The sequence below is a fragment of the Strix uralensis genome, chromosome 10 (genome assembly GCF_047716275.1).
Source record: "Strix uralensis isolate ZFMK-TIS-50842 chromosome 10, bStrUra1, whole genome shotgun sequence".
NCBI classification, from domain to species: domain Eukaryota; kingdom Metazoa; phylum Chordata; class Aves; order Strigiformes; family Strigidae; genus Strix; species Strix uralensis.
The window spans coordinates 17,164,151-17,190,688 of record NC_133981.1 but is presented as its reverse complement, the minus strand read 5'-3'; the positions used below and the strand labels follow the sequence as shown (position 1 = coordinate 17,190,688).

Sequence of the window (26,538 nt, the reverse complement as noted above, 5' to 3'; positions counted from 1 at the left end):
AGGTCTCCCTGTGATACTGAAAAAGCTGGTTGAAATACACTCTCTAAGACTTAGTTTAAAGTTTTAGAAAGCAGGGATTCTTTATTGCAGTGCTGGGTGCATGGGGGATCGCTCTGCCTATAGTGCACACCCAAGCTTCTTAGGTTACATCTTAAATGCAGGTACCTTATACATATTCATAGGGTTACACAATACAAACATACATATACATAACTAAGGTGGGGTTTAGTTCAAAAGGCTTGTGTCAGCAGTTCTGGAATGTTTATGTCATCTTTGCGCCTGCGTGTTGCTTCCTGGTAGTCGTCTTTGGGGGTCTTCTGGAGGAAGGCTGGCAGTCTTGCTTGCTGTCAACTTTTCCCCTTTCTCCAATTACAACATTGCCAGACCATAAAACCTGTTTCTTCTGGCTGTCCTGCTTGTTAGCCCCCTTACCTAAGAGATGTTGCACGTCCTTCGGCCTCGGCTTAGTCATTGGGGTAATAAATCGCCTTTTATCTTTCGTTGCCATGGTTTTCGTTCTTCCTGTCCTTGGGCCTCAGTCTCCGTTTTCAAAGCTCAGTAATTCTTTAGTTAAACATACAGTCTCCTGGCTTTTAACCTTGTTAGTCATTTTATTCTATGTTATGATTATTGTCCATTTTCCAAAGTACCCCTGTATTACCTGGAGCCTTCCCTTCTCCAGGCTGAACAACCCCAACTCTCTCAGCCTGTCCTCACAGGGGAAGTGCTCCAGCCCCCTGATCAGGGAAAAGAAATGTAAATAATATTCTAACCTACAGCTAAAAACCAGCATTCTTTTATTGAAAGGGAGTCTTGTCTCAAAAACGTGACAGAGAAGCACTTGTCCATAAAGAGCAAGACTTTTTATTTAAAGACAAATGTGTAATTACTTTTATTGTTGACAATCTGCTTACCTTGTCTGGTTATAAAAAGTCTGCACTTAAATATTCTAAGATTTAATTAAATCATTCAAGAAATGGCAATAGAACTGTGAATGTTCTTAAATTCCACTCTGTTTCCATCTATTAAGGTTTTGTATCTGCTGAAGCAGTTGTGAAAGAAGGGATTGACAGTACATCAGTTTTGTGTTAGGGCTGGTACAAGGGGAGAGTGATCAGGGTGGTCTTCAGCTTGGGATTTCTGAACTGTGGGTTTGAGTGATTCTTCAGGAATTTGTACCCTTTTGGTGTTACTTGCTTGTAGAGCCTGGGGTGAGCAGACTGTGAAAGTATAGCGGCACTGGCAGAAGCTTTGAAAATTGTCACTGAAAGGACTCGGTAGGATTTAAGATTAGCTATGTTAGGTTTTTGGTTCATTGGGCTCTTGCAAACTAACAACATAAAGGGTATGCTGAAGGCTTTTTTTTTGATTTTGTTTTTTCATGTTACTCCATGTGTTACGTGTTTCTAGTATGTTTCTAAGAAATTACGATTTTCTTTAGTTTATCCTTGCAGGAAATGTTTTTAATTTGTCTTTGTATTTAGTCCATGGTCTGAGGAATCCTTGAGATCTCTGTGAATTAAAGCTTTTTTCTGTAAGTTGAAACTGTCTTGTATAAGTGTTTTCAGGCTTTCTAAACCTAAATGTTTTTAAGACTGAGAATTATCTGAGTTGCTTTTTGAGGGGTAATATTGTCTCTTTGGACTTGGTACATCATTGCTAAAAATCTGCGTAACTTACAAGGTAACGTGAATATTTTTGTCCTGCTGGCTTCAAAAGTAATTTTGCATTGGGGAATGTACTTGTAGCCATGGAGGTGCATCTCTGCCTTCTCTTTCTTGCAGAAAGGATGATTTTATACCTGCTGGAGAGGACTCCTGCACAGAACCCCACCCTGGCACTTTTAGCTGTCACACTGGCCCTTGTACATTTTCCTTCAGTTCTGAGACTTCTCTTCCGTTGCCTGCTTGTTCTTTTTTAATGAGAAGCAAACACTGCTCTGACTTGCACCTACTACTGCTCCCCACCTCGGGGCTGGACCCAGGCACTGTAGTGTACACTTTCTATGTGGGCTTCTTCTCCAAAACCAGAGCAGGAACAGTCCGTTCATCCCTCCTGTGTTCTCTGGTTAACTTGTTCCTTCTACCTTAACTGGTTCAGCATTCCTAAAATTCCCTGCTTTTTATGTTTTTGACATGAAAACATAGCTTATGTTTATCCTAAGTACTGGTTGAGTAACACTTGGCAATTCCTGCACCTTAGCTGAGTTGGTGTAACTGTGGAACTAGACGATAACCTGGGTCAGGATGCAGGGCAGTGTTAAAACAACCATCCTCTTGTCCGGCCTGGAGTGCCGTGTTGCTCTGCACACTGCTGTCCCAGGGTCCGCGTGGAAGCGCCTCAAGAGCGGAGCAGGGGTGGATTATACAGAAATTTCTCAAGTGCTCCTCAAGCTGTTACATTTCTGGCAGCAGTTATCAACAGTAACGTGACAGGTCAGGGCTTGCTGCCTTCCTGAAGATGCTGTTTGGTGCACGGCTGGAGAATGTGGCACCCTGGTGTTTGTATGTTCAGATTGCTGCTGGTAAATTCAGGAGTTTCTGATATCTCAGCAACTTACTTACCTTCTTAGGTTAGAAACAAATATCCCACTGTTTATTAAATGGAGGCATAAAAAATATTTTAAAAAAATCTTCAGGTTTTCAGAACCTTGTACCTTTAAAGGACAAACTTACTTCCACTTGAAACTAAAAACGTGTAATTGAAATAATGTATAGTAGAGAAACATTTTGTTTCCACAAAGTCAATGAAGAAGACTTGAGCGCCCAGTAAAAAGAATTCTGTTCTTTTGGTTTTAAATTAAGGCCAATTCTTTAGAGAAGTGACAGGAAAAGACTTGCTTCTTACCACTTGAAAGATGGCTCTGTATGCCTGCATAGCTTGGAAAAGATCCTCTTATGCTGGCTGGTGATGTAGTTGTAGGGTGTATCACTAGCTACACTGAGTAATGCATCTCTCTTCTGTTTCTGAAAGACTATCTTTGTATTGATTAATGCAGGGGAACAGCTGCCTTCTTTCATTAGAAAGTATAGCTGTATAATGTTTTACAGTGACAGTGTTTTCACCCAAAATTCACAATTGAAATAAATAACCACCTAAAAAAGATTCAATAAATCATGCTAACCCATCAAAAGTTTGTTTGCACTACATTTATACTATTGCCACAAAATAAACTTCTAAGAAGACTTTCTAAAGCATTAAGCTGGGCTGACAAGATAGCAATTGATTTATAAGCAAGGAAGAAACGCTGGAAGCTGCTTGACTACCATGTCTTGAAATCATAATTTTTCCCAAGATTTGTTTGAATCACTTAATTGCCTTGTGTAGTAAGACCAGAAACTGTCAGCTTCTGTTCTAGGAGAGCTGAAGTTACAGAGGAGATGAGGATAACATTACTTATGTTACAAATCAAATAGGAAAACTGCATCATTTCAGGATATTGTGCTCACAGTGCAGCAAAACTGAGAGGTATGTCAGCTATGAGGTAGGAAAAACAAACTGGAGAGGGATGTCTGGTAATCATGCTGTCCTTTGCAGGGTATGTTCTTAGGTACTAGATGTTAACCTAGATGTGTTTAGAATTGACATATAATGTGCAGCCTGGGATATGGGAGAGGACCATTAGTTAATTGTTTGCATTTAAATAAGATATGTTTTCTAGAATCAAAACATCTCTTGTATTTAAATTAGCATGATATTCCCTGCCTCACATACTCGAACTCTTTCCTAATTCATGTTTTACCCTGTCCCTTTTATATAGATCATCTATTCTTATTTGCCAGTTATGTCCAGTGACAAGACTTCCCTGCTGGCAAACTGTAACGTGTACATCTCATTACTTGTTTTAAGGAATTGAAGTTAGATGCAAAGTTTTTTTCACTGGTTAGAAAATGGAGTGCAAAAAAGTAAGCAGTTCAAAACAGAGTTAAATCAGTATAGCACATTCTGAAATAGGTTTCTCACATGTACATTCCCCAAACACATATTTTAAAATTGCAGACTGCTCAGTGGGTCTTACTGATATTTGAGGTGTTTTTGTGAATGATTTTGCTGCCTAGTCTTTTAATTTGGTTGTGCTCACAGATGTTTTAATTTGTTCCTTCCTGATAGCCACACTGAGAGAATTATGAGAGAAGCTGTGATAAACTGAAGATAGCACCCTTCCGTGCCTTGTGTTAGTGTTTAAATCATCTTTTTAATGGTGTAACAGTTTCCTTACCTGAAAAGTACTCCTCCTCGGAAGGAAACCAGGGTTATATTAGTGGTCGTCTGTGATTGTTTGCTAGAGTCTGAGAATGCAAAGAATGCATGTGTAGAGATAGGGGGAGCTACAAGGCCCCTGAACTCTTGACTTCATGAGCAGCTGCCATCAAATTGTTCCACTGTTCCTTGCTGCTCTTGTCCCCCTCTCAACAGGACTTCTCTCAGAGTCCAACATATCTTCCACCTGTGATCACCTGGGTGACTGTCTTCTGTAACAGAAGTGAGTTGTGTCTATGGTTCTGAAGCTTTAGACTCTTGTAGTAACTTAAACTGGCAGTTCTTGCCTTCAGTACATTTCTTAGCATCACCTGAAGTTGTCTCAGGACTGAAAAATTTAAATATAAGTGGTCAGTCTCTTGCAGTATTTCTCCAGATTTGCTTTGCTGAAAGCAGTAGGCAGACCTGGGGCTGCGTATGACAACAATATTCCTGTTGGTTTGGCAGACTTCTGATTTTAGAGTGTTGTGCACTAGCCAGCTAACAACACACATCTCAGTTCAAAGTTCAAGGAGGGATCTAATACTGTAGAAGATCTATGTCCCAGCAGGGACATAATTTAGGAAAAAAAAAAAAAACCACAAACAACTCTGTACTTTTGTACTGTTATCTTGCTTTTAACACCAATATCTCAACTTTTGATTTAGGCCTCTGTATTTGTTGGTTACTGAGCAGAATATCGATCTCCGTGAAATGCTTCAGTTGTAAATGTCAGTGAGCAGGAACTCGCACAACACGTTGTAGTAGGAGTAGCGTAGCTGGAATGTGCTTTATTGTTTTTTCTTATATTTGCTTGACAGAGGACACGGTCTGCAGGCACAGATATTGTAGTCCCGACTGTACTGTTCATGAATATTTGTGAAACATGCAGTACGTAGGATGTATAGAATATTGAGCTTGCACCTTTTTATGGGGATTTCAGTGGTCAGAAAAGCTGTAATTTTTTTTCCCTGTTTTCACCATAGAGATATGAGGGAAGACCTGCTCAGCTTTCTGTGATTTTTTTGCAGGGCACCGTGGACATCTTGAGACATGCATCATGAATTTTCATGTCTCATTAAAGTGTGAGAGATGCTGAAACTTGGCAGGGGAAAGGGAGACAAGAATTGGACTCCATTTGGAATTTAAGCTAAACGGACAGTAATTTGGGGGGAAAAAAAAATCTGCCCTGGATGACTAAGATATACTTTTTCCTTTCAGCTGCTCAGTTTCTGGCTCATTGCTTCTTGTGGTGTGTTACCGTACCTGTTGTGCTCTCTGAAAGTTAAACTTCAAAAAGAAGAAATGCAAATGTTACTGGGCTTCTTGATGTTCAAGTCACTTTAACTCTCAGATGCATCCCAAAATGAACCTGGCTCCTTTTGCACAAAGGACAAAACTATTCATTTTCTTTTCCAGGTCATCTGAAAGGGGAGGAGAGTTTGGGGCTGGAATTTTCCAAGCCCATTCTTTCACGAGGCTTTGCACTCATCTCTCTCTCATCCTGACAGGCTTGGAAACATAGTGTAGTCCTGATGCAAGATGTGTTAATACTTAGCATCAGAGAAGAAGTGAGATGCTTGCAGAAATAGAGCAGTTTGATATCAGACTTGAAGCAAGATTGCTGGCATGATGTGTAGGGGCAGTGCAGCCAAATAACACTGGGACTAGCCTGCTTCTCACAGCGTTGTAGATGTTTCTTGCGAGGCACGTTGTTCCTGTGAAACGACAGGGAGATCTGTGGCAAATGATCAGAAAGTCACTTACTTACGTAAAGGTGGTCTGCAAATCAATTTGATGACATTAGTTCAGTGTTTGTGCTGAATGCTCTCATTCTCCAGGCTAAGCAGAGAACAGCATTCGGCACATAACCGAAATGCTTACTATTTCTTTTTCTTAGGTTCTGTGAAGTCCAGCCCCACTAGGACCTCCGGCTCCCGCTCCAATGTAACACCCACGCATGCACCATGCTGGTGATATCACATCACCCGGGGATCCTGCTGGAGCTTGGAGCCGGCCTACAAGGGGTCAGGTAAGTACCACTTGAAAACAAACTCAGCAACCCGTTTCAAGGGTATCAGTATTTCTTCTTAGTTCTTAAGGCCTAAGAAGAAAAATGTTTTGATGAATAAACTAGATACCCCTGTTTTCTTAGCCTGGCTAATGGGGCATATAATATAATATGTATTGTTTACATTCATGAAAGTTTCACAAATTGATTTGCAGGTCACCTTTAACCTATAAAAGTGTGCATATTTGATTAAGATATGTTTAGTTTGCCATACATACTGTGTTTTCTGCCTTCTCTTACAACATGCTGTGTATTATGTCAGATGAGTTCATGGTTCTGAAAAACCACGACTGGCTGCAGAAATGTCAGGTTTGTTAATGTGACTTTTACAACAATTATTGAACTGAGTTAGGTCAGCAAACCAGCTAGTCTGGTAGTTTTATGTGAAATGTTTGAGATATGCGGGATCTTGTAGCAAACTGATATAGGAAGTTTGTTCTCACTTGCTGAAATTGATATTTTCTTGTTTGAAATGAGGGTTTGTGTCCTTTCCAAAATGAGCTTGTATTTTTTAAGCTTTGTAAAAATCTTGCTGGTTGAATTCCCTCATCCTTTTTAATCTTGCTCCTCAGTAAGACTGGCAAAATCCTCTGACCAGCTTCTACAGGGCAAACTACCTGTTGTCTGACAAAGTTGCATTAGCAGTTTCTTATCTTCTAGTTTACTTGTTTGCCTGTGTTCTCGTATTATAAAAAGAAAGTAAACAGATTAGGAGTATTTCCACTTCCTCGAAGATCAGAATATGTGCAGCGTTTTCACCCAGGTTTTTCCCGTCTTCTGTTCATTCTTCTTGTCAACTTTTGAACCTATTGTAATTTCACAGCAGCATCTCTGGGTTGGTGTGCAGTATTAATCCTGTTCAGATGGATCTGTTTGTCAGCTTCTGCAATGGCTTTTTTTTTTCCCCTACCCTTCTCTGTTCTTCTACAAAATATACTTTTCCTAATTGTTGCTATAGACTGACTTGTGATCCACATAGTGTTTTTCAGCTGGAATTAATATCATAGATCCCAGCACTTGGGAGAGAATGTTTCAGTAACATACAACATGTACATTTGCCTAGTGTTTAGCTCAGAGTACTTTTTGCTTTCGGTGCCCTTTTACGTAGCTCTGCCTTGTCTTTCTGTAGCTTTTCATGCTCCTGTCCACTTGCTTAACTTTTAGTTTGCAAGGCAACAAATGTTACCTACTTCATTGCTCACTGCTTCCTTTTCTGAGTTATAACCACAGACCTGAAGTCTTCATAATGCTGGTGAAGACTGGTCAAGTCTTACCCCATTGCTTAGCATTTTTCAGACACTTCTGAGAGTTGTCATGAATTATAAAGGCAACTCAGCAGTGTGGTAGCGGCTGAGCTAGTGACTCCGACTTCTAAAACCATGTTGTGTAGTCTCATGTAGCATCATCTTTATGTTTTGTCAATTAAGTTGTAAGATACAGAATTACAGTGTATTGTCTAGTAGTTCCCAGTATCAGCTGTTCAGCCTTCCTTAAATGATATTTTATCTTAGATGATTTATTTTTTTAGAAGGGATAGCTGTTGCTCAAGAGATTCAGAAAATGACGGATCCTGGCTCTGATATGTCTGCCTCTAATACTAGTATGTAAAAGCTGTTCTGAGGTGGAGTGGGTAGAGGGGCACTTGAGTAATCAAATTTGTTATGTTTCAGTGAGAAGTGTGTGAGATGCTCTTTTGCAGTGCTGTAGGGTTACAGCATGCAGGCTGATTCTGATGGATGACACCTGCGTATGGGTAATACTTAGCTTTTTCCTTCTGTCCCATCTGTTCCGTCGCATGGGCAGGGCTTCATTCAGGTGTGTGAGGATGGAGTATAAATGGGGGCTGCATTAGCCGCTGCTTGTAGGTGGCATGAGAGGAGTCACAAGAATGTTGAGGAACATGTGCATGTCGTGCTGATCTGTTTTATAGGAGTCCAGCTTAAGGGTCTCATGAGACCTGGACTTAATCGTAGATGATGCTCTGGGACTGAGTATGGTCTTTTATTATTTAAACAGTGCTAAGTAAAATAATTCACCTCTTTGTGGTGCTGTTTCTCCGGAAACTTTAGAAGGTGTGAACTGTATCCAGTGCTAAGTAGCATTGACAGCCTAGAAAACCTCAACAGCCATTTGTGCTGGACTGTCTTATGCTGACTCTGATCTGTGATGCTCTTGGTGGGCTGGGCTGGGAGTCTCTGGAGGGATATTTTTCTTCATGTACTCTACTGACTCAGTGCAAGCCCCAAGGTGGGATCCCTTTTCGTTTAAGTAGAATGGAGCAGAGCTACAACTCTGAAATTTGTTCTCCTCCCTGCTCTACAAGGACATTTTGAACACAGGAATAAAAAAATGTTTCTTGGCCCTTGAGAGAAAGGAAGTGGCTTGTTTAATGTAAGAGAGCTGTTAAAGAGTTAGTACATTCAGATACGTGATTGTGGTCTTGGTTTTTATGCGTAGTGACATCTTTCATGAAGTCTTTCTTTCTCTTTCAGTTTTAAGATAAGTCTGGGACAGGTGACTCACCAAATTAAAGAGGAGTGTGACTTGGCATTCCTGAAAATGAATTTTTTGTAATGAATAGTCCTGAAGTGAACAATGTGATAGTGTTGGGCCACATGGCTTCTCTTGACTCTGACATCTGCAAATATCTCATTTGCTGTTTTGCCCAGTAACACAAGCTGTGTCTCTGTTCTGTCTCAATGTTCTTCAGAGCTGTTTGTTTTCTTCCAGAATATTTTTCTTGTGTGTTTACTATCCTTGGATTTTTTCTGTGAAGCAGATGTTTCCAAACTCTTGGTTTTCTGAAACATTGGCTGCTCAGTGATGTGAGCTCAGGCCATTAACTGTATGAGAGGCTGGGAGAATACAAGACCCAAGGTATCAAGAGGGTTTCTTTCTCCAGAGGGAACAAGCACTGTCTGAGGGATTTCAAAATGCATTTAGTATTTTTCATTGACACTGTGATCTGGCTGAAGCAACATGTAGTTGTCAGGGTAATGTCTTGAGAGGTGAGTGGCAATAGGGATGTAAATTGGGAATAAAGACAGAGGGAATGTGACAGTCGAGTTGGTGGTAGGTATGTATCCTGTGCCATTGTGAGCCATGGGAAGTGTTCAGGAAACTGTAGCATGAAGACAGAGTACAACCCTTTTTGTCCTTCTCAGGAGGACCTGATGGAGAGACTTGTTGGACAGAGTTCATATTGCTTCTACCAGCTGTGCTTCTTGGCAGTGGAAATAACCCGCAGAAATACCTGTCTTTCAAACAGGTATGAAGTTTGCAAGCCAAGTGAGGATGGCCTGGAGTATGTTACTCTCTCTGTTTACTTTCGGGAGAAGACAATGAGGCAGTCCAGCAATACTTCAGGGACCGTACTCTTTGGTCAGCCACTACTGATATCTGTGCCGAAACACAAGCTCACAGTGGATCACTTGTACAGTGTGGTTTCAGAGCAGATTGGGTAAGTCATGTCTGTACCGTTGAATCCTATGCAAAGTTCTAGTGGTCACTTATTCAATTACACTACAATAGGATTACTGCATCCTTGTTAACGGGAAGAATTTTCCTTGGTTTTTGTGTGGCATATAAACCAGGATTTGCATTGCATTAGTGTCTGGAGGCATGTCAAGGTCCTGTTTTTTTGGGCTTTGTAAAAGCAGGCTGTAAGATAATGCTGGTGGTGGTCACAAGGGAAGCTATCTGCTTGGTGGTGCAAAACGGGTCAGGAGCAGAACTCAGGCCGTGTTTTCAGGGCTCTCAGATGGGGCCACCATAACTTATTTTTGCCTTTTCCATCTAACACCAGTAAAACTTGGAACAAGCAGTGAGAACAGAGACTTACTGAATTGTTGTTGTTTGACTCATTCTGAGACCTTTTGGCCTGTAAATGATGCTGTAAAGGATGGGTTCCGGTTTGCTGAGGGGGATTGGACAGCAAGAACTTAGGATGGAGAGGGGTGCTGCTCTTCTGATGTAGAGCTTTGGTATGATTGTATGATAAACATATTCCCTCTCTTTAGCCGCTATGTGAAACTCCCTTTGGCAGAAGAATACTCTGCGCCCTGCCCAGACAAAGGAACCTGCAATGGCTCTAATGGTGTGGTTGAAGGTAAAGTCCTTTCAAAATTGGCTGGAAGCTTTTTGGCACTTAAAGGTTTTTTTTATTAGCATTTGTTTGGTGCTGTGTGTATTTGGCTTAATCTCTAGCAGATTGTTTCTTCACAATGATTAAACCATGCTATTGCATAGGATTTCTGCATGGTATGGTGTGAATTCTTGCAGAAGGTTTTCCTTCTAAGGGAGATCAGATATGCGTAAGCAGCAGCAGGACTACAGGATGTGGTTGCATTTATCTTGACTGATATTAGGGAAGTCTTTTCTTCCCTACTAGGTGTTCAGGTGCCTCCCTCCAGAGGCAACTCCTTTCCTAATAGGCCTTTTGGTGATGAAAACTGGCCTGTTAGGACACAAAGACAAGTTCTGGAGAAATAAAGTGGAAATGATGTTTTCTATTCATGGACCTAGAATCATGAAGTCTTATTCCTAGGATAGATGCTTACAAGGAAGCTTTCAACACTGATGGCAAATGCATGTTTCCCTTTCCTCTTTGAAATGATTCACTTGTGCTGCTTGAGAGTAACAACTGGAACGAGGTAAATGAGGAAAAAAATCTGCCCATTTTTCCTGAAGAATGGAAATAACTTCCCTGGAGACTTACATATTCCCTTCTGTAAAGATACCCAACTGCAACCTTGATGATTCTCCCTTGGGGTGTTTATTAGGGTGTGCTGTCAGACGATATGATTGTTAGCCTTCTGTGAACTGAGCACTCTCCATCATGCCTGATACTAGGATATAAAACCCAGCACATTACCTGGCATCTACTAACAGAAGAAATACATCTCCAGATGTAGTGGTTAGCAAGCACAGTTTTCTTTTTCTGCATGTCTTTTCATTACTTTCTGAGTAATCAGTGTGTATGGCAACAGGGTCATGCAAACCGCTGTCCGTGTGAGATGTCAGTCTAAGCTTTCGCTGAAGCTCTTTAATATTGTGCTTGTTTTAAATGTTGCCAGGTGACATTGAAGAGATGGAGCATCAGGATGGCGGACAGGAAGGCAAGGAGAAGCTGGCAGAAGTTGATCCCTGCCACTCTGAGGGTTGTATGCAGATCGAGTCAGCAAGAGACCTGCAGCCTTGCAAGAAGCGGCATTTCACTTTTAGCCTTGTGAATTCCTCTGGGACCTCTGAGATAAACTCCATTGTAGAAGGGAAAATCTTAAAATTAAATGGTAATTATTATCTTGCTATATTTTTTTCCTTCTTTCTCCTTACACCTTTACAATAAATGTTTCTTCTTTCTTGTAGCTTTTTCTGCACTTGCTGTTGACTGGGATTCTGATACGCGAAGGCTACTTTTTGATGAACAGGAGGCACAGGTTGTAGTATGCTGTTTTCTTAAATATCTGTATGTAAACTTGCATGGTACTTAAAAGATTACAGTAGATGGTGAAATGTAGGTGTAGCTCCCTTCATAACAATTGGAATCACCAGCATGAGATGTATTTACTTAAAATCTTTTAGTGATAAAATCTGTAGATTTATAATTGCTGATCTATTTCCAGTGTGTTCTGAAAAGTAGACATTTTAATTTTAGAGCTAAAGAGTCTAGTTCATAGTCCATTCAAGAAACAAAACAAACCCCCAAAACCTGATAGAAACCTGAAACCAAATTCATAGAGTCTGGTAGAAAGCTCATTATTCTTTCTGTGAGAGTTCTGCTGGATCGTGTTTTGTAACAAAATAACTGTTTTTACTCTTTTGCAAAAAAACCCAAAATCCACCAACTTTGAAGGAGGGACATACTATATTTTTCTCTTGCAGAGTGTTTGTAACACAAGAATGGAATGACTGGAAGCTTGAGATGATTGGGTGGGTAGGAAAGGGGGGGCCAAAAATAGGCAGCATGGTGAAAGTGAGCATGTTCCTTTTTGTGATGTCAGGGATTAAAGACTTATGTGGAATTGAATAAAGCATGCATGTCTTTCACTAGGCATTTGAAAAACATGGAAGTATGTTACAACCACAGAAGAAGAAGGCTGTGGTAGCCCTCAGAGACTGCATAGAGCTCTTCACTACTATGGAAACGCTTGGTGAACATGACCCGTGGTAAGAGCCTCTGCCTGCCTGCCATGTTTATTGTAAAATGCCATAACTGTTTGAGTTCACATTGTCATGGGATTCTGATAATTGCCCGGGTCTGTCCTTTTGTCTTAATCTGTGAGAAGTCTATCAATTCTGTGTTAAGTCATTGACTCAACACGTTGCAGACGTTGGTTAATAAAAAGTATTTGTTTCCTGCCTTTATTTTTTAAAAAAAAAAAAGTGGCAGTGGGCATGTAGCTTCCAAAGATCAGGCTATTTTTAATTCCCCAGTATACCTCTGTCTTCCAGACAGTGTCAGAGGAAGCAGTTGTGGTAATAAAGAGTGAAAGCATGTACTTACCTTAGGGTTTAATTCTGTATTATTTCTAGCTTGAACCAGTCCTGACCCACTCCTAAGTCTATCAAAAATCTGTAGTCCAGAGGGGCTAGGAACAGCAGATCCTAAGTGACCAGATTGTGATTACTGTGTATGCAGGTTTATGGAGGTTGTTTGCTAGCTGTGTAGGAAAATTACTTAGGTGATTGTTTATTATTAATTTTCAATTACATGCTGTAGATGTGTTTGCAACTGTTATCTGTTTGAGCTGCATCAGGAGATAATAAAGAAGTAATGGGACCTTTAAACCTTTTTTTAAATTTACAAAAGAAAAATTAATCTTTGTACAATGTTCAGTTAATGCACTTGCCATAGCACATTTTGCCTATAATGTGAAAGCAAGTTGCAGTTTGGAAACCTCTGAGGAAGTGTGTTCATCTGCATATTCCAGAGCCAAAATGCTTTCTTAAGGCAGGGTCTGTACTGTGCCGTTGAGGCATCTTTTAATGGGAGGCCAGAGGCTTTTCTTTCAACGTAGTCATTAATTTCCTTGTTTGTTACTCCTTCCTCAGGTACTGCCCTAACTGTAAGAAACATCAACAGGCCACAAAGAAGTTTGACTTGTGGTCTTTGCCCAGGATTTTGGTAGTGCATTTAAAACGCTTCTCATACAGCAGATACTGGAGGGATAAACTTGACACTGTTGTGGAATTCCCTATCAGGTAGGTTTCTTTCCTTGAGCTAGGAAGAGCTTGAAGAAGCTGGTCAAGAGAAATGTACTTCTGATGTTACTGTTGGGTGGGCTTGTTATTAAAGCTGTAACTGGAACAGCTCTGTCTTCTGGGTTTGAATTGCAAAACAGCAGGCATGAGTTGAGTTGGTTGGGTTTTTGGTGTGGTTATTTTTTTTTGTTAATTTTAACCTTAATTAGATCTGCATGATTCAAAAGAACACTAGTTACTAGCAGTTGCTGTTTCTTCTGAAATTAGGTTAAAACCATGTAGTTCTGCTGAACCAAGAGAACTTCTAGAGAGAATTTAGCAAATTTATTGGGCAGAGCTGCTCTTGTAGTACTGAAGATTGCACAAGTACAAGATGAAAGCCTGCCTCATTCCTCTGCTTCTGCTTCTCAGCATCCTGCTGCAGGATGAAGCATATTCCTTACTACTCCTATCTCAGTTTTCATGCCTACACAGGGACACTCTGAACTGTCTTTTATTCAGCACCTCCCTCTAAATCTTTTGGCAGCACTTGATGGGTTTACCAGGACCTGCCCTGTGTGAGAGGAGTAACGTGTCTGGTCTTTAAGAACATTTGGCTGTTGAGCAGCAGAGTGCAGCACTCACCACCAGTGCTGCCTGCCTGCAGAGCTTCACTGGTGTCATGCATCACTTTTTAGAAAGTGCTGGTTACTGGTGTACTGATACTTTTGGGTTTCCTTCCAGGGGTTTAAACATGTCCGAGTTTGTTTGTGACCCAAGAGCAGGCTCATATGTGTATGACCTCATTGCAGTTTCCAATCACTATGGAGCCATGGGAGTAGGCCACTGTGAGTAACTGCTTCTTTGTCCTTTGTGCACAAGGAAATATAGGCAGAGGGGTCACGAGAGGGCTCAGTGCATTGGAGACCTCCCCAGGACTGTCTAATCCAAAACTTAGCAGTGTTCTGTATGCAGGTGAACAGCATATTGGAAGATAATGTCCTTCCTATTAGGATCTGCAGAGCAGCTAGCCAGCTTGCATAGTTTGCAGCTGCCTGAGGTCTGACTCTGATGCCTGTGTCATCAGAGCCATTAGTAGTCCTCAGAGTGTGTGATGGTGTTCCCCAGTTTGGAATCAAGATTTTTCAATGCCGAACGTGTAATTGTGGAAAGGAGCTTCTTACTGGAGAGTGCTGGGGAGAGTCCTCAGCATAAGCTGTCAGTTCATCTCCAGGACTCAGCCGGAGGGCAGCTGCTTGTCCAGTGTGGGTGCAGCATCACAGCTGCAGTGCGGAGGTTGCCAGCAGTCGAGGCAGCCAAGCAGGAGCTGCCAGGTTCCCTTGGTGGTGAGATGAGGTCTGACAAGCAGCAGTTGCTTGTAGGCCAGGCAGACAGAGCAGAGGGCACACCTCGTCGTGAAGCTAGGTCTGATGCCTTTCTGCGTTTCCTGTCCTGAATTCTGTTTGCTGCAATAGCAATTTAAAACACTTCCCCCCCCCTTTTCATTTTCCTTTGTTCCAGACTTTTTCTAAAACAAGCCACAAACAAATGTGTAGTTCTTGGGACCTCTTGGTTGCACAGCTGGCACTAGCTTGCAGTAGAATGTCTCCGCTTTTGCACTGACAAGAGCTCACTTAGCAGGGAAAATGTTATGCCATCAGGAGAAAAAATCCCTTTGTTATATATGACAAGTCTGTATTTTCTGTCACTGGTTTTGTTGCAGCATAGATGAAATGCATCTGTAGGTGAGTTCCCTATATCAGGTGTCCATGCAGATCTGTGCTGTAGATGATGCTTCTAGAATTACCCAGAAGTGTTTTGCTGTGAGAGGATGCTAACTGCTGTTTGGCAGTGTATGTGCTTAATTCAGAGGGTGTGTCACTGTGGGATAGCATCAGCTGAAGGGGGGTATAGTTTGGGATTGGAGATCATAGTTACAGAAGTCTTGGAAGAGACTTTGCAGGACGTCAGTCCAACTTTCTTCTGGAGTGAGGACTCTTGCAAGCACTAGATCAGATCCATCATCATCAGAAAACTTTTTTCATGTGAAAAATACGAAAATGCAGTCTTAAACTGTGTGTTTGGGAAAGCTCTGACTCAAGGGGGGGTGAACAAAACACTATATATTTTTTTTTTTTTTCCTAAGTTTCTTTGCCCTGTATCTCAGCTATCAGGGGTAAGTCTGGTATGTGGGATGTGGTTCTAGACTAGCTGGACCAGCTAGCATGTTCTAGAAGATGTGTATGTTGGTGGACTAGGTTTGGGGTAGTTGATGTCACAGCTAGCTCCTGGCCTCCCATGCACACTCAGTTTGAGTCTCGAGCATCACTGGTGCAGTGCCGGTGGCGTGGCGTTGCCTACCTGTCTCCCCCGGAGTACTGAGCTGCAGTGTCTTCTCCTGACAGACACGGCCTACGCAAAGAACAAAGTGAATGACAAGTGGTACTACTTTGATGACAGCAGTGTATCAGTGGCTTCAGAAGACCAAATAGTGGTGAGTATTTGGCCTGAGGCTAATTGAGTTTGTGCTGAAACTGTGGTTCCCTGCTTTGGGCATTACGTTTCCAGCCGAGCTGTGTGGATTGTTTCAGATGGTTTTCTTCTTTGTTTGGTAGACAAAAGCTGCGTATGTGCTGTTTTATCAGCGCCGAAACAGTGAGGAACATACTGCCCCATCTCCTCCCCAAGAAGAGTGTGACGGCATGGATACCAACTAAACATCTCCTCCAGCGCTCGGCCACCATGTTAGCGGTTGCTCTTCTAAAGCCATGCCTGAGGCGTCTGAAAATTTTTCTTCCTTCTGTAGGAGTCAAGCAGAAAATCTGGCACTGAAAGATTCAGTGCTGGGTATTGCAGAATAGCACTGGAGAGCCAGGAATAGGTGCTCACACTTGGGTATTTAGAGGCCAAAAATAATATATATTGGAGCTTCAATAAAGTTCTTTTTAAAATCTGGCTGAGCTGTGTGGCTAGAGGCAGGGGCTGGGCTGGGGCTGAGGGTTGTAGCTGGGGTCAGGAGAGCACAGCCTGAGCTGGAGGCCTGGTCACAGCTGAGCCTTGCAGGGGCCCGTGGAGGAGTACGGTGGGTACGATTCTGTGAATCGGCTTGGGGGCTTCCTGCCAACTCTTTGGTGTTGCTGTTGGGCCCTGCCTGTGTCAGGGTGGCTTGTTGCACCCTTTCTGGAAGCTCGGTTCAAATCTTTGTACATCTGACCTGTCTGTTGCAGTCTCTGCCATCATACCTTGGTCCCCTTGCTAAGGAACAAATGTTTCTCTTTCTTGTGTCCTTTCCCTGATGCATTTGAGGCTCTTCTGGGCAGTTTTGACTCAGCCTTTTTCATGTGAACACCAAATCCTGTAATGTAGGGAACCTCACCAGAAGTGAATCACACCTGCCTGTGGTGTGGTGTATGTGCAGGCTGATCCCCACAGCGATGCAGGATGCAGCTGTTCTGGCTCTGGCTCCCGTTCTTCTGCAGAGAAAATATCATCCACGAGGTTGGCAATTTCTTGTCCTCTCCATCCATCTACACCCCTCGCTTCCAGGCTGCTCTGTAAGCACTTTTCTGCTTTCACCATTTCTCCTATGGTTTGTGCAGTGGCAGCATTTTTATCCTTTTTTGCTCATTTATGTGACTCCTTGGAGTGTTTTCTCCAGCAAAGCTCAGCACTGTGTCCCCAGAGCTGTTGCCTGTAAGGATGACAGCCCAATGCAACGGACTGTGTGTGTAAGTTTTCAGCCCTTTCTCCTGCGACTTATTTTTCTGGACTGCTCTTTCAGCCTTTCTCCTCCTCCCTGGAGTGCTGCCCTTTAGATCCCCCACCCCATCATCTTCTGTGAGGCTGCGGGTGTGATGGTCCTGTCCAAGGTCTCTCTTTGCCTTACCTGTTTGATAGTTCTGCTCCATCCTTTTGGCACAACTGGCAAATGCTCTTCCCTCTGTCCTCCTTTACTGTCTGTGTTACTTGTAGGATGTGAGTCCAGCTTTCTTCTTGAATGAGGACTTCTGTGATCACTAGATAAGTCAGTCCTCAGTGGAGAACTGGTCTTCCATGTGAAAAATGGGAAAAATCTAGAGCCTTAGTCTGTGTTTTTTAAGGAAAGATCTAGCTCAAGGTGGTTAACTGAACAGGAGGATTTTTTCCTTCTTGGAGCCAAGTGTGTTGGCAGAACAAAAGGCTAAGACAGGCTACTGCCCTGCTTTTTTTCCCCCCGGAAGGTGTGCTTGCAGCCACTCGCTCTTCTGTGCACAGTCCCCACTGTATGCTGACTGTTCTGATGGTCAACATAACAGTGGTCATCTATTTAACTCCAAATATGCCAGCTCAGCTCCCTTTCTGCAGCTCCCAGTGACAAGCCCCATAGGAAGTTGTGTGCCCATCCCTGCACCTCTGCTGTGCTGCAGCCAAGCAAAAGCTCAGCCAGCTACTCGCTGTCTTCTGCTCCAAGCAGTGGGCAGGGAGGGCAGCACCGTGCAGCCCCTTAGCCAGGGCACTGGAAGGCGAGGGAGAGGAGGAGGGAGGGCTGCCTCTAGCTGACACACTAAGGTGGTGATCCTCTTCTATAGAATTTTGCTTTCAAAGCATGGAAATCTGAATTTTGAGATCAGAATTGCTTAGTTGCTTCTGCTTTTCTGGTTTTGGGGTTGCTTGGAATTTTTACAACTCTTAATATTGTATTTCTGTTTTTTCCCTTGTTGCTGACGGGAGCATCCAAAAAGCAATTTTTAAGCTGTAGCACTGCACTGAATTACTCTGATCACCATTTTTTTGTTCATTTTACCCTGAAAGAAAAGCATGTGGGCATTTCAAAACAGGGAAGAGAGGAAAAGGAGGGGAGTAAAAGACCTTTATAAAAGAAAAATCAGTTTGAATTAGCCTTTGTTATCCTCCTCGACTCCCTACCTGTGCTGATACTGAGAAATGCATCAGTGGGGCTAAATCTCCAATGCTCAGATGCTGAACAGACTGTTGTACTGCAGAAAAAGTGGCCCAGCTCTTACTTTCTCTGCCTCTGAGCTGATGGGCTTTGGCTGGTGTGTGTGTGCTGTAATACCAGACCTGTTTTTTAGACTAGCACTTTGTAAGTGGCTGGCTCTATTGTACAAAGAGGAAAATTAAAGAGTGGTTTGCACTGAAACTGGGTTTTGTTGTATTTGCAGCTTTCATTATGCGACCTGACACTGCTGGTTGTGGGGATGCCTGGTGCTCCAGGAGCCCTTTTGGCTGGGGGAGAGCGAGTCCTGCAGAGCCAACCCCTCCCTGCTCTGCCAGTGGGGATCTGGGAGAAGAGCAGCCGTTGCCTGCACCGCTCCATACATCTGAGAGTTTGTGCTCACTCCAGGGTTGCCTTTTCTCTCCTGTGGTGCTGGGTTGCTGATGCCTGGTGCTGTAGCAAAGCCCATCCTCATCTTTCTGTGGCACTGGGAGGCCTCAGCTATGGCTTCCTCATCATTCCTCTTCCTCTGCGGATCTTGGGGGAGGGGGTGGGGGGCAGTTCCTGGCCTTCCTCCTGTCCATTTTCTCTGGGGATATCAGGGCTGCTTGTGGCTGTGCCACTGACATAGCTGTCCTATAGTTGCTGCAATTTCCTCCTCAAGGCAACATGAACACGTGTACGAGCGGGCTGGAAAAGCCAGAGGAAGTTGAATGCAACAGGCTTGTGTGCATTTAGCACTGGGGTGCGTGCAGGGAATCTGGGGGATTGTCAAAATCTTGCAGGTCAAGGTGGGCTGTGAAGCCCCAGTAAGGAGGTTTTAAATCCTCATGTTGCAATTACAGTGTAATAGTGAAGGAGCTTGATCCTAGCTGGAGCCTCAGAGAGGGTTAGAAGAGAGCCTTAATGTAGAACAGCAGGTGGTGAGCTTTGCTGTGAAATGCTGACCTCCAAAGCACGGCCTGAAACCCGTCATGGGAAGAAGGGAAAGCGAAGCGGCAGCTTTTGGATGTGGAGGTGTCTGGGTGTTGTGTGTCAGCGTGCAGGCTTGCAGGAACGGCTTATACAAGAACGCTGAGGACATGAAGTGAAATGAAATGCCCCGCTGCGAAAGGGAGGGAGAAATAACCTGGAACACAGGCTGTGTTGGTGGTGAAGCAGTCATTAGCATTCAGGAAGGAGGTCTCTGAGGCAGAAAAGAACATATCTGAGCTACGGCTCCTGCTCAGAGGGGAGATGATTTTGGTAACAACAGAAGGCTGTGTGTCAGTCCTGGTTCAGCTCCTGCTTTGAAGAGGGTGTGCAACTTCACCCTGAAAAAAAGGGCTTAGAATACAGAGAAGGAAAAAATAACAGCCAGAGAGTATGGAAGAGCTGCTGTTTAAGAAGTGTTTTCCCAGTTTAGGACTTTTCTCTCTGGAGAAGAGAGATCTGAGGAGCTCCTGCAGGACAAGCCAGGAACAGTTGCTCCCTGTTCTCTATGGTGCAAGAAGATGGGCAGGCAGGAGGTTTAAAACAAAGTATTTATTTTCCCCATCTGGCACAGTAAATAACTGAGCGGGACTACAGGAGCAGCCAGGCAACCCTGCTGGGTGTTGGTCCTGCTGCCAGCCTGGCAGGCGGGAGGGCCTCTACCCAGTCTGAGGTGCTTATACACGGACTTGGGAAGGATTAAATTAACAGGGAGAGACTGTGTGTTTGCTACCTCTGCATAGAAACGCCATCTCTGGCTCTCCTCTGCCCAAACACCTCTGAGGAGCTGCTCTGGCCCAGAACAAAAGCAGCAGAGGGGGACAGAAGTTGCCCTCATGAGCACCGGTGGCTCCACCAGCAGGTTGACAGGGGCAGAAGCAGCCGATTGCAGCACTGGGGAGCCCTGGTGCAGGCTTGGAGATGAGAGGAAGGTGAGGTGTCCCGTGCTTTGCCATGGGCTCCCTCTTGCGTTTGCTTCTTTGAAGAAGCTTCAAACCCCAATTATTTTAACAGGAGAAACAAGTATAAAGAAGGAGGACAACCACCACTTTCAGAAACTGAATCCCACACTGCTTCTGAAGGTGCATGAGATACTTTGTCACTAAGTCAGTTTTGAATTGTTAATCAGATGATGATGACTTAATTGTTCAAAAGCAAAGGATAACTAGCTGTGCATTTGTTTACAAGGATAAAACCAGAAACACAGGCACTGCTTGTACTTTTTCAGTCTCATGAAGTTCTAAGTTCCTTAATTCAAGCAAGCTTGCTCTTTGTGTACCAGAACTAAAAGTTTTAGGTCTCTTCTCCAGCATACGTTTCCCAGAAAGTGAAACAGAACTCCAGCTAGAAACCCCCACCAAGAGCCTTTGGCTCAAATACAACATACTCAGTCCTGGGGCTCAAATCAAAGTTAGGTAAATGCAGTTCTGAACATGGTGTGTTTTATTCTCAGCCTTGCTAAAATACATTATATAGTTTTAAGTAACAGATTTCTCTTCAAATTGCTTTTACAAGAAGAGACAAAAGCATATTCTCCAAGTCAGAAGATGGAGGTCTGAAGTTCTTCCTTAAACATGCCTTCAAAATGGAGGTCTTTTGCCATGAGCTCTTCTTCTACATCTTCTAAGGCCCACTGATGATCAGTCAATTCTAAAGCTTCCCATTCCGTCTGCATTGATAATAAACAGGTAGAGAAAGGAAAGCAACACAGTGTTATTTAGACAAGAACTATGAAAAACAGTGCTTACCTTAAAAACTGCAACAAAACCTAAGTTCTATTAAGAACCTGGCAATCCTGTCAACTCTGAAATCTGTGTTTTGCACTTAACTGTGTATTAGATAGTTGGCCAACATAAGTACCTCATAGAAATTAGAAAAAATACATTATCTACTTTTTGAAACCCTCTAACCTTCTGGAATAGTCTATTTCTTCTAAAATAGCTGTCTCTAGAAACAGCCAATTCTGTTCTGAGGGGTCAAGTGCTTTGTGGTTAGTTAATTCCTCAGTTCAGAGGCATTTGATGGAACAGTTACAGGCTAAAAATTTTGCAACTGATCACAGACTTGATGTGCCTCATTAGACTGCTCTCCAACCAACAAACTCCCTGGGGCTGCAGTTTATTAATTCATTAAGCCAGGTGTTCTCAGCAGCTCAAGACCGAAGAACAGAATTTCATTCTAAATATAAAAATGATCTCCCCCACTATTTATTTTCCACCACCTATGAACACAAATCCCTCCTCCTCTTAGTCCATGAAGTGTTGGTCCAGTATTGTGGAATAAGCTGCATGCAGCCTGCAAAATCATGTCACACAATGCCCAGCAGCAGATTTGTATTTCCTGGCCAGAACACTTCTCCTGCAGTACAGGCTTGCTTGCTTTGTTCCTGCTGGGGATGGTGCAGCAGGTTTAGGTCCCTACAGGGCTGCAGGCTCTGGATAGCCAGTACCAGCAAGGAAGCAGAGGAACATGAGCCAGAAGAGCACATGGTAGTGGTTGGAATTGCATCTCAGTGCTGACAGTTTGTGACAGAAGAGCCCCTGCTCCAGCAGAGCTGCAGACTGCAGCCCCCCTCCTCCCTTGCTGAGCCCCTGCCTGGGTGACGTGGGTTTTTTTTAACCAAGAAGGTTACTGAATACAAGAAACTGCAGGAGCAGGTGATCCTGACTTCTCAGGTAACAGGTTGTCTGTGGGTAAATCTGTATTATAGTACATAAAACCAGAAACCAGGACCTTCCCTTCATGCATAAACTAGTGTTGTGAAAGGTGGAGGCAGTCTAATAAGCAAGTGTCTACAGAGGCTGCTTAGGAGAACTTCAAGACACAGTCAAATCCTCAAATATTTTCAGTTGAGCTGACTTGCTTGATTGATTTTCTTACCCAAGTTCCATCACGTGCCTGCTGGACTTGTGCTTAGCTGCACTATTTTCACAACTTTTTGTGAGCCAGCTACTGCTTCGGAAGTAAGCTCAAGCAAAAGAAAAAAAATCTTCTGCAAAAGCAGAAGATGGCACATGAATTCAGCTTTTGTATCAGGAATGATCCAGGTTTGCTTCAGGGTATTGGAGCTCTGCCAGACCCAGGGCAACTTCCATACCCTTCATCAGTTGTCAGCTCTAATTTTAGGAACAGGAATCCAGAGCGATTCCCTTGCTTGACACAGGGAGAGGATGAGTTACATACAGCCTACAATCCTGTAATCTCACAGCAAACAGGAGTGCAGGTGGAAGTACCGTACCTTAAATGCTTTGTTAGTGTCTGCTGGCATGGCCATTGCTGCCCCTGTCATTTGTTCTTGCATCACCCTAGACTGATCTGCAGCTACAAAAGAGAAACGAGAGGTTCATTTTTATTTGTGTCATTTAAACAGCATTTCTTGGAGCACAGTGCCACCAGGCTCTTTTCTGGCGATAAACCAGAAAGTTGCAGAAACACCCAGAATGCAATACTAATGTACCAGAAAGAGTTCTCACAAGGTAGCTTGTTCTCACCTGCTACTTCTTAGCTAAGTTTACATAAGATACACAGACAAATGGAGGAAAAGACAGTCTTCTACATTCGCAGCAACCTCAGAAACAGTATCTGTCCCGCCCTGCATCTAGCCTTAAGAAATCTTTGCAGCTTTCCTTAAAACTGACCCTTGCTAGAAATAAAAGGGAGCTTGAGAGCAAAATTTCTGCACACCAATTTGATGAGAAGGAAAGCATGGGTTAACTACCATGGAAGTTTATGAGCAGTTAGCTAATGCCTGATGAAGACAACCTGGGTACTTGCTGCAGGTGATGTCAAACCTGGCCAGTGCAGAGTAACCTCACAGAAGTGGGAAAGGCTTTCAAGAGCTTTTTGGCTGGAAATTTAGAAATCCTTCCCCAGCCTCCCTCAGAAGTCATCCCACGGAAGGAGAAGCCAGCTCTTTCAGAGAAATGACAGTGTCTTACCATTATCTTGGCCCAAGATGAGGGTATAAATGCTTCTGAGTCCAAACACATTCAAGAAGTACCAGGAAGCAGAGCTCACCCTGATAAATCAGAACAAGCATGGTTGATTTTGGTTTAAAGCTGGCTTGTGATCTCATTTCAGAAGCATGCACAGGCCACTCAAGGGTTATTGGCACATTCAGAATTTTCCAAGTGAATATTCAACCTTGCTTGCTGAGAACACAGGCTTACCAGGACGCATCTAAAGTGAGCAGTTCAATTCCCTGCTGCAACATTGGTTTAAAACGCAGCGTCAGAGGAAATGGGACCTTTGCTGCAGGATAAAAAAAAAAGCCCAGTTTCACACAGTGACACTACATAATTGCAGAGCAAATGGCAAAGCTAGTAGATGTTTCTTTTATTAAATATAATGTGGTCTGAATGCAATGCAAACAATAACAACTTAGCAAATACTTTCGAAAAAGCTGTAGTTCTGTATTTATGTTAATATGAAAAGACTTTTTGAAACTTAATTAGATGGCCAAACCATCACAGGTATTGTTTCAGTGACTGTGAAGGGGAGTGTCCTTTGTTAAGGAAATGGCTATAAACAGTAAGGAAAAAAAACCAACCCACCAGAACCATGAATTTAAGGAAGTATATGTTCACCCTGCATTACTCAGTAACTCACAGTTTTAATAAATTTAAATATTGTCACTACAATTGTTCCCTAATACATGAGCTATTTTCTGTGTGACCATGGCTGGTACTCTGAAAAGAGTTTTCCCTCCTTCATGCTGGGGCAGGCACATCAGCGCCGTTCACGGAGCGAACAGTGGCAGTGCCGCAAACGCACGCTGCTTCCACTTGACTGCTTTCAGGTAGAGGAGCAAAGCTCTGATGCGGCCCAGACCCTTGAGGTCATAGTCAGAAATGCAGCAGACCCACGGGCTGTGTTATTCTGGACACTTACTCGTGACAAATCCTGAAAACGTCATGTTGATCCAACCACCGATGAGGATCATAGGCAGAACATTGGTTACATTCCCCTTCATCATATCTGTCAACATGGTAGGATCTGCAATGCAAAGATTTCATGTAAAACAGCAGTATATCTATAAAGGGAAAAGAGATTACTTCACCTACATCAGCTATTTTAATTAAGAAACTAAATGAGAGATAACAGTCCTATCCCATATCTATTATTTTCCACTGTTGTAAAATACTTTGGAAAATGAGATGAGCAGCCAGCGTGGTAGTGGCGGCTGCTGCTGCTGCCAGAAGGGTCTTGTGTTCTCTGCTGTGTCTGACCCCAGCTGCTTTGTCTGTGTTTGACCCCATCCCTTGCTCCAATTGTTGAACTTGCTGGACCCCTCTGTGAGCTGATTTAGCTAGAAAAATGACAATATCAGCTAATTTTCTGTTAAGGTCTTTGGCCGCATTAATAAGCAAAATCAGTTTAGAGAAGGTCCTGCAGAAGCTGGTGCAAAAAACTGACAAAAGCACATGAATGAGAGCAGGACTTCCCATTTCTGGCGGCGCTGAGGTGGTTGTGGTCTCCTGAGACGCTGCAGGCAGCTGGAGTTTGAAGTTAAGCAGAATGAAGTGACCCAACATGTTGCTACCAGAGAGGGATCTCTCCCCACCTCCTCCCCAATACACAGCTGCACAGCCCCACCCCCTCCCTCACATTCACTGAGCTCTTTACGAAGTTGATTCACCTTCCTACCTTGGGAGAAAATTAAAGAGTTTTTCTGCCTGGTTATATTTATGGTACCTTAACATACCTGTCATCGGTGAAGGAGGCACTACCTTTCTTTTTGTTTTCTTAAAAAATCCATCCTCTGGGTTATTAAAAAAATATTTCCGGGTCAGGAAAGACTGAAAACAAAAAAAGCCAATGCTAACACCATAAGAAATGAAAGGACAGCAGCATTATTTCTTGCTCAGACACACAGACATCTTATGAGCTCTTTCATAAGACATCCTTTCTTGGAGAGGTACTTCACTGCCCGTATGCTTTAAAGCTGCTCACTTTTCTGTTTTGCTGGAGCACCAGCTCCCTGGCTTTCTGAAATTCTTAAAGTAAGTTGAAGAATCCTCTGAAGAAGAATCCACAATGATTGAAGAGCTTTTAGCGCTCTGTGCAAAGTTCTTGCTGGCTCTGACCGATACCAGTATATCTGGCATTTTCACTCCCCCGAGCTGACTTCCGATTTCACAGTGTACATAACTTGGCAGCAACTCAGCCAATGCGAGCAACTGACTTTTAGTTCAGTAGACATTACAGCTGGCATTGGACGACTCCCTCGGTTATCCCAAGCTCTTACTAAATCCCTGGGTGTTTCTTGGCAGATATTAAACACAATGTTTTGGGCACAGACTTCACTTCAGTATGCAGTTACAACACCAAGCAGTGGAAGCTAACGTTAATGTCAGGGAAGAGATGTGTACAGGGGTCCTGTGTCCAGTTTTCCTAAGCATCTGCTACCGACTGCACTTCTAGACGCTCCTCTGGGCTGGGGGAGACCCTGCCGGGCCGCCTGACCCCACGGGGCCCTTGTGCAGAGGCCGCCCCATATCCGAGAGCGCCTCTAACCAGGGCACGCCACTAACACAACCGCTGGCTTTGGACCTCATTCCGAGTTATCCTCTCTGGGAAGCACATGGCCGTTCGCGCAGCTCCGTACCTGTTTTGGAATGTATTTTCCGTTTTCCCGAAGGACTCTGCTCCGAATCAGGACTTGGCTGGAAAAGAGACATGTCGTGTTAGCGGCCCGCCGGGAGCGGGCCTGCCGCCGCCCCCCGCGGCCGCCGGGCGGGAGCGAGCCGGGCCGGGGGCACCCCGGGAAAGGCAGACAGATGTGAGGCGGCGGCGGCTCCACGTCCTCCGCGGCCGAGGGGGTGCGGGCTGCGGCGGGGCCCGGGCCGAGGGGGTCCCGGGCCGAGGGGGTCCCGGCGACGGCGGCGCTGACCTGTCGGACACCTGCTCCTGCGTGAGCCTCTTGTCGCTCTGGAGGAGGATGGAGACGTAGTGCCGGATCATGCCCACGAAGAAGGTGATGAAGACGATGGGCAGCACCACCCACAGCCGGATGTTCGAGTCCAGCAGCAGCTCGGGCTCGCTCATGGTGGCGGTGGCGGTCCCGGTGGGGGTCCCGGTCCCGCTCCCGGCCCCGGCTCCGGCCCCGCTTCCGCTTCCGGGCCCAGCCCTTCCGCCG

General features: G+C 43.9%; 2 protein-coding genes across 6 annotated transcripts in view; one reads left to right on the top strand and one right to left on the bottom strand.

The window, feature by feature from the left end:
- Window positions 1-18,632, top strand: part of USP4 (ubiquitin specific peptidase 4) — a 48,232-nt gene extending 29,600 nt beyond the window's left edge. For 2 of the 5 annotated variants that reach the window (XM_074879387.1, XM_074879388.1), the window contains 9 exons: window positions 9,579-9,770; window positions 10,330-10,418; window positions 11,386-11,601; window positions 11,678-11,748; window positions 12,363-12,478; window positions 13,364-13,513; window positions 14,237-14,340; window positions 15,898-15,986; window positions 16,108-18,632. In XM_074879387.1, coding sequence (XP_074735488.1) covers window positions 9,579-9,770; window positions 10,330-10,418; window positions 11,386-11,601; window positions 11,678-11,748; window positions 12,363-12,478; window positions 13,364-13,513; window positions 14,237-14,340; window positions 15,898-15,986; window positions 16,108-16,209 — 1,129 coding nt within the window. In that variant the 3' untranslated portion in view covers window positions 16,210-18,632. The other 3 variants (XR_012630275.1, XR_012630276.1, XM_074879389.1) reach the window with 3 other exon arrangements.
- A 2,188-nt stretch (window positions 18,633-20,820) lies between these two features.
- Window positions 20,821-26,532, bottom strand: EMC3 (ER membrane protein complex subunit 3). The gene is made up of 8 exons (XM_074879386.1): window positions 26,293-26,532; window positions 26,008-26,065; window positions 25,105-25,198; window positions 24,291-24,395; window positions 23,570-23,651; window positions 23,339-23,418; window positions 22,639-22,721; window positions 20,821-21,069 (listed from the first exon to the last, which is right to left on the bottom strand). The coding sequence occupies exons 1-8, from the start codon at window positions 26,445-26,447 to the stop codon at window positions 20,941-20,943; spliced, it is 786 nt and encodes a 261-aa protein (XP_074735487.1). The 5' UTR covers window positions 26,448-26,532; the 3' UTR covers window positions 20,821-20,940.
- Window positions 26,533-26,538: the final 6 nt, after the last annotated feature.